The sequence below is a fragment of the Lycium ferocissimum genome, unplaced genomic scaffold (assembly GCF_029784015.1).
Source record: "Lycium ferocissimum isolate CSIRO_LF1 unplaced genomic scaffold, AGI_CSIRO_Lferr_CH_V1 ctg6346, whole genome shotgun sequence".
Classification (NCBI taxonomy): Eukaryota; Viridiplantae; Streptophyta; class Magnoliopsida; order Solanales; family Solanaceae; genus Lycium; species Lycium ferocissimum.
The window spans coordinates 63283-77352 of NW_026726323.1; the positions used below are offsets into that span (position 1 = coordinate 63283).

The 14070-nt window shown below is 33.4% G+C and overlaps 2 protein-coding genes across 2 annotated transcripts; both read right to left on the reverse strand.

Annotated features, from left to right (window-relative positions):
• Nucleotides 1-370: 370 nt before the first annotated feature.
• On the reverse strand, nt 371-5244 carry LOC132045222 (uncharacterized). The gene is made up of 7 exons (XM_059435768.1): nt 5092-5244; nt 3577-3628; nt 2950-3464; nt 2285-2869; nt 1503-1944; nt 760-1298; nt 371-646 (listed from the first exon to the last, which is right to left on the reverse strand). The coding sequence occupies exons 1-7, from the start codon at nt 5242-5244 to the stop codon at nt 371-373; spliced, it is 2562 nt and encodes an 853-aa protein (XP_059291751.1).
• Nucleotides 5245-9903: 4659 nt separating this feature from the next.
• LOC132045223 (xylan O-acetyltransferase 1-like) lies at nt 9904-13858 on the reverse strand. The gene is made up of 5 exons (XM_059435769.1): nt 13118-13858; nt 12606-12777; nt 11707-11909; nt 11344-11502; nt 9904-10627 (listed from the first exon to the last, which is right to left on the reverse strand). The coding sequence occupies exons 1-5, from the start codon at nt 13633-13635 to the stop codon at nt 10279-10281; spliced, it is 1401 nt and encodes a 466-aa protein (XP_059291752.1). The 5' UTR covers nt 13636-13858; the 3' UTR covers nt 9904-10278.
• Between the last annotated feature and the right edge of the window lie 212 nt (nt 13859-14070).

Below are 14070 nucleotides of genomic sequence, written 5' to 3' on the forward strand. Positions count from 1 at the left end.
TATGCTTCCATCTTCTCTATGCTTGACTTTGTAAACCCACTTGCAACCAATAACTTGTTTCCCTACTAGTAACTGTACAAGATCCCAAGTGTTGTTTGCATAGAGGGCCTTAAATTCTTCGTGACTACCAATCTGGCCTTAAATCTAGATTCCTTGCATGTTTGACTTTGTGCAGTGGTTCGTAGCCATAGAAGGGCCTTAAATTCTTCATATGATGAAGGCTCACTATCATGACAAACACTTTGAACAAGAAGTTGACTAGTAGGGGTTAGTGCATCAGGAGCAAGATGGTGGTGTTTTGAAAATAAGGCATAGAGGAAAAAACTGGAGGCATTTGGCTTTAATGTGGGAATGTTGCAAATGTAATCTTTTAGGTGTTAGGTGGTTTATTAGGTCTCTGTGAAGTTCTCTGTGGAACCATGGATGAAGGTTGAGCTGGTGGGTGGAAAATAGGAGATGGGATTGGTGATGGTGGTGAAGAGGGATGAGCAGGAGGTGATGAATGGGAAATGGGAGATGGAGGTGCTTGTTGGGATGAGTCAAGTGGCATATCAGGTTCAGTGACAACTACATTTCTAGTATCATTAATTAGGGTATTCTGAGGTCTTGTTTCAGTACTTTTAGAGAAATCATCAAACACTACAGACTTAAAAACAGCAGAAAAAGATACATTATTAGAGGAAAGAGTGAAAGGAAGACAAAATCATGAAACACCACATCTCTAGAAACATGTAATCTTTTTGTGGCAAGACTCAGCACCTTGTAGCCCTTTATGCCATAAGGATATCCCACAAATATGTGAGTTGTGATTCTTGGTTCAAACTTGTCTCTATGCACCTTTGGCACAGTTGGATAGCATAGACATCCAAAGGTTTTTTGGTGAGAATAGTCTGGTTTTCTTTTGTATAAAAGTTCATAAGGGGACTTATTCTTCAATTGGGTTGATGGGAGTCTGTTTATAAGATGAATAGTTGTCAGTATGCACTCTCCCCAATATTTCAAGGGCAATTTGGACTGAAACAAAAGTGCTCTGGCAGTTTCAAGCAAGTGTTTATGCTTTCTTTCCACCACACTATTTTGTTGTGGTTTATAAGGGAAACTTTTCTGATGAAGTATACCTTTGGTTTGAAAGAATTGATTGGCTTCTTTACTGGTGAATTCAAGGCCATTGTCTGATCTGATGGTTTTAATGGAGGTGTTAAACTGATTTTCTACCATAATGGTGAAGGCCTTTAAGACTTGGAGAGCATTACTCTTGGTGCTAAGCAGATGTGTCCATGTGCATCTGCTAAAGTCATCTACCAAGGTGAGGAAATATTTATAGTTGTCATGTGTACTTACATGGTAGGGGGCCCCCCATAAGTCAATGTGAAGCAATTCAAAGATATTGTGTGTAGAGGTGGTACTTTGTTTGAAGGGAAGTCTGGCTTGTCTTGCCATAGGACATATGGTGTGTAAAAATGGTTGTCTTGGTGAGAATTTCACTGGTAACGTGGAAATACCTCTCATTTTAACAAAGGGCACATGGCCAAGTCTGCTATGCCACATTAAGTCCACATTGCTAATGATAGACAAGTAGGAATTATTACTATCAGACAAACAAGGATTTTTGCTAACAGTCAGACTAGAGTTGTTGTCGACAAACAAACAAGAATCATTGGCAGACTCATCAGTTTTATTATTGTGAAAAGTGGAAATATGTACATAAGGGGATGAACATGAAACATGTGGAGGGGAAATGAGGATTTTGTTCCTAGTGAACATGTTGCTGCCACTATTTACATTGTTAAGCTTCTTTCTAACAAGAGAGGAGTCACTACCAGAAAAACAACAACAAACAGAAATCACATTAGTAGCATTACCAACATTACACTTGAGACATCTGGAACAAAGAAAGTAGAGTCCACTACTACCAATCACCTGAGGCCTCTTCATTGAAGGGCCCTGGAATAGACATAATACATTAGTAAAGAGAACCATGCATTTTAAGGAAAATGTCAAAGAATGAACTGAAACAAGATTGTACTTGAAACAAGGCACATATAACACTTTATGTAGCATAATTCAAGGTGTAATTGTCACATCACCAAACTGTGTCACTTTAACTTTGTATTCATTTGGGAGAGACATTAGTATGGGATAAGATAAGGTTGTAATGTTGGTTAAGGAGGTTTTGTTAAAATTCATGTGATTGGATGCCCTCGTCTATGATCCACAAGTCAGCTTTTGATTCAAAGCATTTACATGAAGTTTTGTCAAAATCAATAGAAGAAGTACAAACTACAATACCTGTAAAGTTGGCAGAACCAGCATTGACATTAGAGTCATTATTCTGATCTTCTCCAGTGTTCTCAACTTGGAAATGTTTCAGCATACTCATCATTTGTTCATATTGTTCCTTTTTCAATTTGGCATTCTGATGGTTAGCACTCTGAGTATCATTTCTTGGATATTCCTCTCCATAAGTGGACGTCAAATCCCCATGTGCATTAGCTACAACTCTCTTCCCTTTATCAAATCTAAAGTACTGGTTATTGGTTTGTGGATAGCTTTGGTAGTTGCCTTGTGGATTGTTGCTATGGTTGTTATTAGGATACCCATGCGGTTTGTAGCATTTGTCTTTGGTATGTCCTGGTCTTTTGCAGAATTCACAAAATAAGTCATTTCTATTGTTGCTTGAGTAGTTGTTGTTTCCTGAGTAAATATTGTTTCTTGATGGATTGTTGAATCTTGAGTGGTTGTTCTTTCCTATATAATTTGTTCTAAAGTTCCTTCCAGATGAATTTCTGTAGTTCACAGTAGATGCATTCAATGAAGTTGATCCAATTTCCAGTCGATTACTGGGCCTAAATTCTCTTTGTTTTTTCTCCTAAATCAATATGGAAAATCTTGTGCCATGGATGGGAGAGGATTCATCATAAGAATACTTCCTCTCACCACAGTATATACCTCATTCAATCCCATAAGGAATTGAATCAAACGTCTGCCATGTTCTGCTTTGTGAAAGCTTTCCTTTGCTCCACATGTACATTGACATTTGCACTGGTTTTTGGCACTATGTGTGCTCATTTCTTCCCACAACTTTTTTATCCTTGTGTAGTAGGTATTGATATCTAAGGTTCCTTGCATCAGGTCATTTATTTCCTTTTGGATTTGATATAATTTTGCCCCATTTGTTTGGTCGTACCTATCTTCCAATTCAGTCCACAGTTCTGCAGAGTAATTAACATACTCAACACTGTCTGAAATTTCTTTAGACAAACAATTCAATATCCATGATGTCACCATGTCGTCGCACCTTTCCCATTGGCGAAATTCAGTTGAATTTGTATCAGGTTTCTTACATTCACCATTGATGAACCCTAATTTGTTTTTCACTGATAAGGCTCGAAGTACGCTTCTTCTCCAAGACCTGTATCCTACTCCATCAAACGGAACTGGTACTAACATCACACCAGCACTATCTGAAGGGTGCACATAAAGAGGACTTCATGTATCTCCATTGGAAGTACTGGCCTCGTTTGTGTTATCTCCATTTGCCATTTGGAATAAGATCAGATTAATCAAAATTGAAACTCAAAAGATTGAGAATTAGGTCAGCCAACACGAATTGAAAACCAGAATCGATCTATGTTGAGATTCAAAGAAATTGAGAATTAGGTCAATTAACACAGACTAGGAACTAGAATCGATCTGCACTGAAACTCGAAATTGAAATTGAAACTGAGATTTAGAGAAAAATGATGAATCAGTTGCTACTAATTGAAATTTTGGAATTGAATTTTGTTGAGATGCGATGCAACAAAATTTTCGATAATCGAAATTTCGATGAGTTAATCGAAGAACAAACGAATGACAAAGTATGAATGTAATTGCAACAAAACTGAATTGCGGAATCACAGAATCAATCGAAACAGCCAATAGGCTTTGATACCATATTAAACTTTGATGAAATGATTTGGAGAAGAAAACTCAAGCTGCAACAATGGCGATGGAGTTCATGTGAAGAGAGAGAAAGTGTGGAACAAAAATCTAAATTTTGTGAAAGTGAGAACTCAAATGTTTATTTCCACTAACTGAAAGTTATATACACTTGTACAACTCACTTTACAGCTGTCAACAGCCAAGCATAACTAACTAGTTCCTAAACTAACTAACAGACTCTAATCATTAGCTAACTAACTGACTCTGATGTAATTAACTAATTAATTTAAATTGATATCTTCAATAGTTATCAGTAATAATTTTAATGTAAATAATTAATCAAACCTTTCATCTTTCTTACGTATATGAAAAGCAACGAACTCAATAGATTAAGTTTACACGGATATTAAGATTACGACTCATTATTATAATATTTGTTATGCTGATTTATTGAGAAAAATGTATCAGGAGCAATTGTTTTTGAAAAATATCCTCTCTCTTTTTTTTTTTTTGTTTTTTTTTTGCAAGCAAATCTAAAACAAAAACAGCGGGAAGCCCCAAAAAAGAAATTGCTGAGCTGTTTTCCCTAAGAAAAAAGTTGTTTTGTTATTATTTGTTACCTAATCAATTTCCACAATCATAAATAAACTACCAAAAACTAATTCCTCATTTTTGGGTCAAAATCTGGAAGACAAGCACCCTTTATTTAAATTAGATTATTATTTAGTTTCGGAATTAAGTTATATGTAATGTCAGTATAAAGTTATATTCCTCATAGCAGATTAGTTATCATTTTACAAGGTTGAAAACTCTTTCATAAAAAAATTACACAGTATATATAAGTAAAAGATACTATATTATCTAACTTTGTTTATTCCTCTCTATATAAAGAAAACTTCTAGTATAGTATTTTCTGAATTCCCCGGTTAAAATTCCGGCTCACATTACAATTAATGCTTAACTTAAAAGTTTTACATGTTACTATTAATTACTTCATACATGAACTGATTGTGTAAATATCTCTTACACTATAAGCACATATAACTTTAAATCATTATATTAAATAATAATAGTAAGTAACGTGTTATAGTTATTAGGTTTAATTTTTTTTACACAAGTCAGTACATATAACCTAAATCCAAATATTAGTAAGAGCTTAGTTGTTACCTCTTTGGCATGAGTAAGAAGCTCCTTTGAATAACGCGGGTCCGACTTGCTAAAAGCAACGGCCGCAGTAGTCAGTGTTGCGGCCGTTTCACCAGGAAGGTCGGAGCCAGGATATTGCTCATCAATTTTATAAGCATTCCTTGGAGTTGTCATATCTTCAAGCCTCTCCCAGCACTGATGATTGGAATTTCCATCTCCGTTTTCGCCGTGTAAAACATGAAGCTCTTTATGTGCTTTTATGAAGTAATCAGTTCCCCATTTAATTTGATTGCACTCACTGCATTTTTAAGTTCGTTTTTGGATATTAATTGGTGTTGGAATTTGATTATGCTCCATTATAGCATTGTTACTATGAATGCCATTGGAAATCCGAACTTCACGTTGTCTCCAGCATCATAGCATCCTCTTGTTAAGTCAATCTAATTGGAAAATGAAAAGAAAAAAGGAAGGTAAAAGTTAAGATTACAATTAAAACAAGAAATAGTTTCCTTTTAAACAATTTTATTTTGGTTATGCATAGTTATGAAATGATTTAGGAGTACACGATCAATGAGAATTCACATCAATGATAGAGAGGGATGGACAATATAAGTAATGAGTTTATATAAATCTGTTGTTTTCAAACAGAGTATAGAAATATGTGAAAAATCAGTAGAATTTTACTAAATAATAGATTTTGAACTCATAACTTCAGTGGTAAGAATCTAAAGATTGAACCCATCAAATCAAAATTTTGGATCCCCAACTTTGATTACCGACTCTGATTTATTTAGGATTAAGACATATATAGTTGTTATTATTTGTGCTTATGAATCACTCCCTAGAGGGAAACACGTACAAACATTTTTTTTTGGGATAATGTACTTGTGGAACGAGTCGAAACCAATACATTCAGTTGGACCTATTGTACCACATGTGTTTACTTGTGCAAAAAACAACTAATTATGCTCGTGCGCATCCTGCACCTCTGTTTTGAACTTATTGACTATAGATTCTAGATTTGCCTTCGTCCTCATAGGAAGGAACATGCTTCCCCGACCTTGCTTTTTACGAGGTGAATGAGCATACCTTGTATCTACCGGGCCCAGACCTAGTCATGTACAAACTACGGGTTCATTTGAATCAAACAACTTTGGCTGATCAGATTGTGTATATGTGTTAATTGAAAAAATTACTAAAAACAATATAAATACGTAATAGATTTAGAACTCAGTAAATCAAATAGGAGGTGGCAATTTCGAACTTGAACTAATAAAATTTAAATTTTACACCCGTCAGTGATGTTCACCCCAATGAAATGAAAAGAAGTTTAGAGAGCTTGATGTATATATACCCCTACGTCTTTGCCATCTTTAAGGGCTGAGTCTCCACGCTATTGCACACGTTGATTAGAAGGCAATTTTCTCGATCTTTGAGCTTCATACTACAATAAAGATTTTGTAAGTGCTCTTCCATAATCTATTGAAGCTGCATTTACAAATAAAATCACTAGGCAAAAATTAACCAAGCATAAAATGATTTCTTGAAAACATGATTATGAATTTGTTTTACAAGAGAAAGATTTTGGTTTATGAGCTTTCCCTTATATGGTTTCAGGATCTTGCATGACAAAGGAAGCTTGTATACATGGAGTCATGGAGATATTAGATTTTTCTTTTTGTGATTGATGACATTAATTTAAGACAACTGTTATTGTTTGTCCTTTTTTAACTCTAGTAAGTAATTTATGTAGAAATGGAGAGAATTTGGCAGATCCTAATATATCCCGTAATAATGAAGAGGAAAATGGATAGATAATCATTCTCCACCAAAATCTAAATTATTGAAGGGAAAAAAATCCGAGATTAGCAATTTGAAAAAGAAAAATGTATCTACTCGTTTATATCAAATAAAAATTATTCCATTTAATTCTAGGATTGAGGACCATAACAAGTCGAAGCAAGTGTGATTTAAGTATTTTTTCTTATTCGCTTCTTGATTATAAATTATTCTATTTTAAGTGTTATAGTCTAATATTTGGCATTGGTTATTCATATTTTACAATAGAACACATAATTAATACTACTGTATTTACACGGAGTATAAAATTGAATGGATAAATAGTAAAAGATTAATAATTTACAAATTTTAATTAACATCAAATATGAAATACATAAAATTTAACTATAATTAAGTGATAGAAATTTAATCATACAAACAAAGGCATGTGCCAAATACCTGTTTGCCGTAAAAATACATGTTTTTCCTATAACTTTAGAGGAAAGAGAAACGACGAGAAATAAAACATGGCACAACTTTCAATAAGAACAACGTATTGGTTTTGAAAAACTTTTAGAAAATCAATTTGGAAATGGTACATGGAATCATGGATTACCTTTTGAGAAAATATATTTGGAGATTTGATAAGTTTTAAGTCCCATAAGTGATTTTCAAAAAGCTAGTTGGAAAATAGAGTTATCAGAAACAACTACTAGTAGTATTAGATTTTGACTAGCATTCGGGGAACTTTACTTGACAAGATCAGCAGTAATTGTTGCAAGCCATGTGAACTTATAAAAGAGACCATACATATGGATAAACTGTTTTCACCATTTGAGATGTTTGAGTCATGATGTGTTATTAGATCAAGCAAGCCTACCACTAAAGGTTGCATTAAGTGATAAAATATTTTTTTCATTCTTGATTAATGCTTTTGAATTCGAGTTTTGAGAATGAAATCGTTTTATTGTGGGAGTTTTTTTATCTCCCAAGTGAAATTTCGAGGCGTGAATCCCAATTAGTCGGACCCAAAATGGTATGCAACACCGGCAGAAGGCGGGGAGATTTGAACTTGGACCACTTAACCAACCTCTTTTCTTGTTTTTAGGGTGTTCAAAATCTATATATGTACATAAAAAATGAAAAAAATATCTTTTATATATTGTGTAATTTTTTGCCGAGAGTGTTTTCGGGTGAACACCCTTGGCGGGCCCTAGATCCGCCCCTGAACATCAAGTGAAGAAAAAGATTCAACTAGCCTTAAAATAATCCTAAGATGGATATGTCGTCATGCATTAAGATTAAAAACAAAAAAAAAAAAAAAAAAAAAAAAAAAAAAAAAACATTCGTTAGAAGGTGCGAGTAGCACGCAATTGAGAATAAAATGAGAGAAGGTTGCTTAAGATGGCTTGGTTATGTCTTTCGTCGACCTACAAATACACCAGTCGTAGGAATGAAACTAGGGTGAGTGAATGTCTTAAAAAAGTACAAGATAAACCTAAAATCACATGAAACAAAAATTATTCAAAAGAGGTACAATTTTTTTAATCAATGCAAATCTAACTAAAGGTAAAGCCCGATAGGTAGAAAAAGATCCATATATCTTACATCTAGTTGAATTTTTATTTTTCTTATTTTTTTTTGGTAATCTAGTTGAAATATATTTTAATCTTGTTAATACGTTTGTTTTGAACCTAGAGCTTGTTTGGATGGGCTTATGCACGCAATTGAGACTTATAAGCTAAAAAAAAATAAGTTAGGGTAGTCTAACTTATTTTTTTTTGGCATACAAATACCAGAGTAGGAATGAAACTAGGGTGAGTTTGTATTAAAAAAGTACGAGATAAACCTAAAATCATGAAATAAAAATTATTATTTTACAATTATTTTAATCAATGCAAATCTAACTAAAGGTAAAGCCTGATAGGTAGAAAAAGATCCATATAAAAGTGAATTTTTTTTTTTATTTTTTGGTATAGTTGAAATATATTTTAAATCTTGTCCAAACGTTTGGCTCCTACTCTTTTGCGTTCTCTGGCACCAAGACCATCCAACAGTTTCTATAGAAAATCAAAAATAGTTTTTTATTACTTTTGGGAACAATCACTTGGCCAGAATTTGTTTTTAAACAAATCAGATATATATCCAGCAACCCAACAAGACAGGACTTAGACATTGCTGTGTATAGGATATCAGAAACTAGCCCAATATAATTGGCCATGGGCTAATCAAATTTTGACCATAACTCGTGCAGTCTGGCATGGGTGATTTATATTTTGGTTTGACCCTGCTTGCTCCACAGGCAAAATTTCAAGTTTAAGAAACTTTTGAATTTTGAGCTTGAAGGTTTACCTGTAAAGCAAGTGGGGTCAAAAGTTCAAATACACTCATTTCCGATGTCATTGGGTGTAATTTCCTAGTCTGACATAGATTAATATACAATAGAGGATCACAAACATATCACATTTTTCCTTTTCCTCACTGAAGAATTAATGTAGACATGAAATGTTGATTGTTGTGTGATCGTTCAGTAGTAAGTACTGTTGTATCTTCTCTAAAAAAAGTTATAATTATATACTAACAAGTATAAATACCAAAAAAAAAAAAAAAAATGCATGAACCAATGTCACAACTTGGAGGGCTAGTTGGAGTATATGAAAATAATTATTGTATCACGTGTGTCCCTTGTCAATATGATTGATAGATACCTTATTACTAGGTCGGAGAATTGGTCCGGGTTGAATTTAGATGAGTTAAAATATGTCGAATCAATAAATGAATCATTGTCCAACTCTACCTAAAAGTTACTTGGGTCATTTCTCAATCCGTTCAACTCTTGCCAAGTTTTAATTTGTTTTATTATTTTCTTATAATTTGTTTTATCACCAAACAAAATAAATAACACCTTTTTTTCTTTTTCCTTATTATAGCTCTGTATAACATGTCAAATAAGTTTGTAGCCAAGACGGTCTGGCAACAATTTCTATGTATATATGACTTAATATAAAACCCGATGATCGGAACCAATAAGCACAATAGAAATTTAATAAAAAACATTTCACATAAAATGAAAACAGGACTCAAGTTTCTGGCTCAGCTACATATATACTTACAATTTGCATCCATCATTTATTTCCTTTGAAAAGAAAAGAGAAATCCATTATACAATTTGGTCATCCTAGGTATTTTCTGCAATTTGTAGACTCTCCAATAGTCTAGTGGGCTGAATGAAATGGCCCAAAGGAGCACAAGAACTTAATCCCCAACTCTAAACCAATTACTACCAAGTATAAAACCACGACTATTCTCCGATTACATACTGTCACGAACAGGACAACATACGATTCCATGGAAACTCATTCCAGCGACATTTTGGAGGAGTTTCACTCACAATAAGTGCGGGTTCAATTCTCACTATTCTCTCGAATATCAAGAACGGGACAGTATACGAGTATACAAAAATTCGTTCCACGTGTCTGGCAATCCCGGGAGGCACCAATGAAGACAATCAGCATACATAGCTGGATCAGTTTGCTGTTGTGATGTGAGCATTTTTCCTTGTCGAATTGTGTAGATGGAAGTGTGTGCATCTTTTCTATACTCTGATAGACTTGTGATATTCATGAAATATACCGGAATTTTCATTGATTGAGTCACATTTGATGCTATAGCAAATAGCTTCTTATTTGTCCCAACATTTAGTGGCATTGACATGTTCAGTACTGGTGTTGTCTCCTTTGCACATTTTATCCCATTTGGATTGTTCCAATCCGTACTCCTGTTTCATGCATTTCCATAGATGCAACCATTATTAGTTTACTTACAAGAGCTGCTGTTCATCAACCAAAAATTAAAAGACAGTGTCTAAGTTTTATATATCGATAGTGTAAAAAATATTTATACAATTATATCATCTATTAAAACGTACTTGTAAGTGACTCTATTTAATACTCACATCATTTCAATTTATGTGTCTTATTTTCCTTTCTAGTTTGTTTAAAAAAGAATGTTCATTTCTATATTTAGTAACTCTTAGATTCCAACATCCTACATTGCATGTTTAAGACCACTAGATTCAAAGTACATTTTGGTACATTACATGCACCTTTAGTTTACTAACACAAGATTCAAAAGTCTCCTTATTTTCCATAATTTGGTATGCACTCAAACTAAATAAGGCACATAAGATGAAATGGAAGGAGCAGCGTTGATGGGTAACCTAGAATGGTTGGTAAATAACATGTTATAATGGGTTAAATTGCATAGCGGAAGAAACTCATCATATTGTTAGTGTATAAACATTACAATATAAACAATAGCTATAGTCTATATAGGTAACTATTAATAAAAGAAGAGATTAGCACCTAAAAAATAAGACAGACTAGTTACTTGCTATTAAATTCTATTAACAGTGTTTATAAGTAAAATTCCTAAAAGAAAATACTATTGCTTATTAAAGCTGAAAGGAGCACAAGACAAGGAGATAGGGATTACTTGATATGCATAGGTGACATGCTCATGAAGAAGACTTGTGTACGATTGGGATCCACATTGTTTTCCACCCATTGGGACCATGTTGTCAATACCTTTCTATAAGCTATTGTCCTCTCTATTTCATCATATTCCGTCGATCCTTCATCAAATGATCCTCGTCTATGTGAAAAAATATAAAACTATTAATAATTATGGTAAATTTATAAATAGTCACAAGTAAAGGGATTAAAAGTGATTAAAAAAGGGGGGGATTAAAAGTGTACGTTTATCCTAGGAATTGAAATTAGAATTTGTTAATAACGGAGGAACCGAAAGTACTATTAGCCCTTTTTTTTTTTTTTTTTCTTTTCTAATGTTACTTACAGAAAATTCATGGTGCCACCTGGATTCATCCACCAAATGTAAGTATTGAAGATAAGATAGTCCACATTCTTCCAATTATTCCCATGTTTTTCAATTGATTCAGGCATGATGATTCTGGTCAAAATGCTATGCAGTGCTGGATCATCTGTGTTTGACTCCACAAGATATGGGGCCCAGTAAAATTCCACTGTGGCATTATAGTCCTGCAATATTTCACCTCCTTTAGTTAAATGGGAAAAATATTAGTAGTAACAAACTAAACTTTTTAGGGTGGTGACAGTAGTTCAACTAATAAGAGAAACTTGCAAACAGATATAAGCAACTCAGAATTAGTATTAGGTCAAAATTACCAATCAATCCCTGTACTTACTTAAAGGTGATCCAATTAAGTGATGCTAAATCATTAATTTGACATATAATCAAAAGTCAAAACTACTATATATCCCGTGCTCAAAAGGAGCATTTCATAAAGTATCCATAGTCTCTTATCATCCCAAAATAGAAGATTTCCACCAGTACCAAAACAGAGTCATTTCATTAAGTATGTGAGTACATCTATTCTCCTGGTCCTGGATACTCTCCTCAAAGGTGGATTCATGATTTAATGGATTAGAATTCAGAATTCTACTAAAACTTATTTGATTTACGTGGTTTGAAATCAATTATTTATAGTTATTTAACACACAAAAGGTTCAAGCCAAAATTACTTGGTCCAATGAGCTCATAACCTACATTTTGTATCTGTCGCTGCTCCCTCTAGCTAACCTACGCCACACGAACTCTATTATCCAATCAACAGACTTCGAATACCGGATGATTAAACGAAAAAGAAAGAGTCTTATCGCTTAAAATTTTGTGTATACTGTTAATCAAACTGATTAATAGAGAATTATACATACCTCAATCATGAAAACTGATAACTGGCCAATCTTTTTATATTTTTTCGAGCTGAAAGGAACCCCAGATTGAAGCAAACAAATCATAGACTCCCATTGGTTCCTATTCAACGAATCTCCTATAAACATTAGTCTCTTATTCCTCAGCTTTTCAAGCAACAATCTTGGTCTAAACCTGAAAATTTAATCACATAAATATAATGTTCATAATAAACAGAGAAAACAGAAAATAAAGTAGGTGTTTGGCCATGAAAACTAAATATTTTTCACTTTATTTGGAATTTTGAAGTTGGAGTTGTGTTTGGTTATAGTTTTTTCAAAGAATATCTGATTGTTTGAATGTACAGAAAGTGAAAAATATGAAAATATGGTTTTAGGTGTTTTCACAGCCAAACACTGATTTTCAAATAAAGATAAAAAAATCTGGAAAAAAGGATAACAATCCTCATGGGCCAAACGGGTCCAAAATTTTATTGAGAATTCAAGAATGAGTTTTTTTTTTTTTTTTTTCTTACTTAGGTAAAGAACAATCTCTTGGTTGCCACCTCCAATTCTGATACAAAGAATCTTTTCTTCCATTCTTCAAACAAGTAACTTGTTCTGTTAGAAACTTGCATTCATTTTCTTTATAAATTGGATGAGTAACATTATCATATACCCATTGCCCTGTAAAAAGATCACAACTTTCAGGTGGCATTTCAATTTTCTTCTCTTCTTGAATGGGCATTTCAATCTTCACATCATTTTCAGTTCTTGAATTTGTCAAAAAAGAGGTATTTTTGCTATGTTTTCCAAGAATCTTGGAATTTTCTTGAACCCCATTTGATTTATTTGAAGAATCATCAAGATTTTGTTGAAATTTAGGCTTTGAGGCTTGGAATTGTGCAATGGACTTGATATCTTCACTGTAAATGAAGAACCCAAAGAGGAATAATGAGGAAAGTATTATGCATACGGCTAGATTGTTGAATTTGTGGCTATTTCTGCAACTTTGTTTCATGTTGAATAAGTTGGAGGAGAAAAAGAGTGGCATTTGTTTGAGTTTGGAGCAAATGCATGAGAATTAGGAGTTAAAGAGTATAGGCTCTGATGGGAAAAAAGTTACAGGTGAAAATAGTAATTATAGGGAAAGAAAAGAGTGAAAAGAAATGTAACATATCTGTAAAGAATTACTATTTTTTTTTTCTGTTATAATTTTTTGTTTAATGAGATTTGGTGAAATGGGTTTTCTGCAAGAAATGATTTGAATACCGGTGATTGGATGCATGTCTTTCTCACCTTCTATCTGTTTATTTTAAGTTTATAACTACTCCTCGCCCCCGCTGGCCCTAACTCTCGAAAACTAACTGCTACTAAAATAAAATAAAAAAAGAGTATGGAGATTCAATTTGCGCCTAATTTGATTATTTTATTAGTAGTATTGTTGAGCTGAGCTGAATTCAAGTTTCTTAGCATGTCTTTAGAGGAA

What these genes read in the sequence shown, in the direction of transcription:
- LOC132045222 (XM_059435768.1), bottom strand. Translation starts at nt 5,244, where the DNA reads ATGACAACTCCAAGGAATGCTTATAAAATTGATGAGCAATATCCTGGC. An exon ending in CCTAATTCTCAATCTTTTGA is followed by an intron (nt 3,465 to 3,576) that starts GTTTCAATTTTG and finishes TGCACCCTTCAG; the next exon opens with ATAGTGCTGGTGTGATGTTA. An exon ending in ATGGCATAAAGGGCTACAAG is followed by an intron (nt 647 to 759) that starts GTGCTGAGTCTT and finishes GCTGTTTTTAAG; the next exon opens with TCTGTAGTGTTTGATGATTT.
- LOC132045223 (XM_059435769.1), bottom strand. Translation starts at nt 13,635, where the DNA reads ATGCCACTCTTTTTCTCCTCCAACTTATTCAACATGAAACAAAGTTGC. An exon ending in AGAGATTGTTCTTTACCTAA is followed by an intron (nt 12,778 to 13,117) that starts GTAAGAAAAAAA and finishes TTAAATTTTCAG; the next exon opens with GTTTAGACCAAGATTGTTGC. An exon ending in ATGTCACCTATGCATATCAA is followed by an intron (nt 10,628 to 11,343) that starts GTAATCCCTATC and finishes TGCATGAAACAG; the next exon opens with GAGTACGGATTGGAACAATC.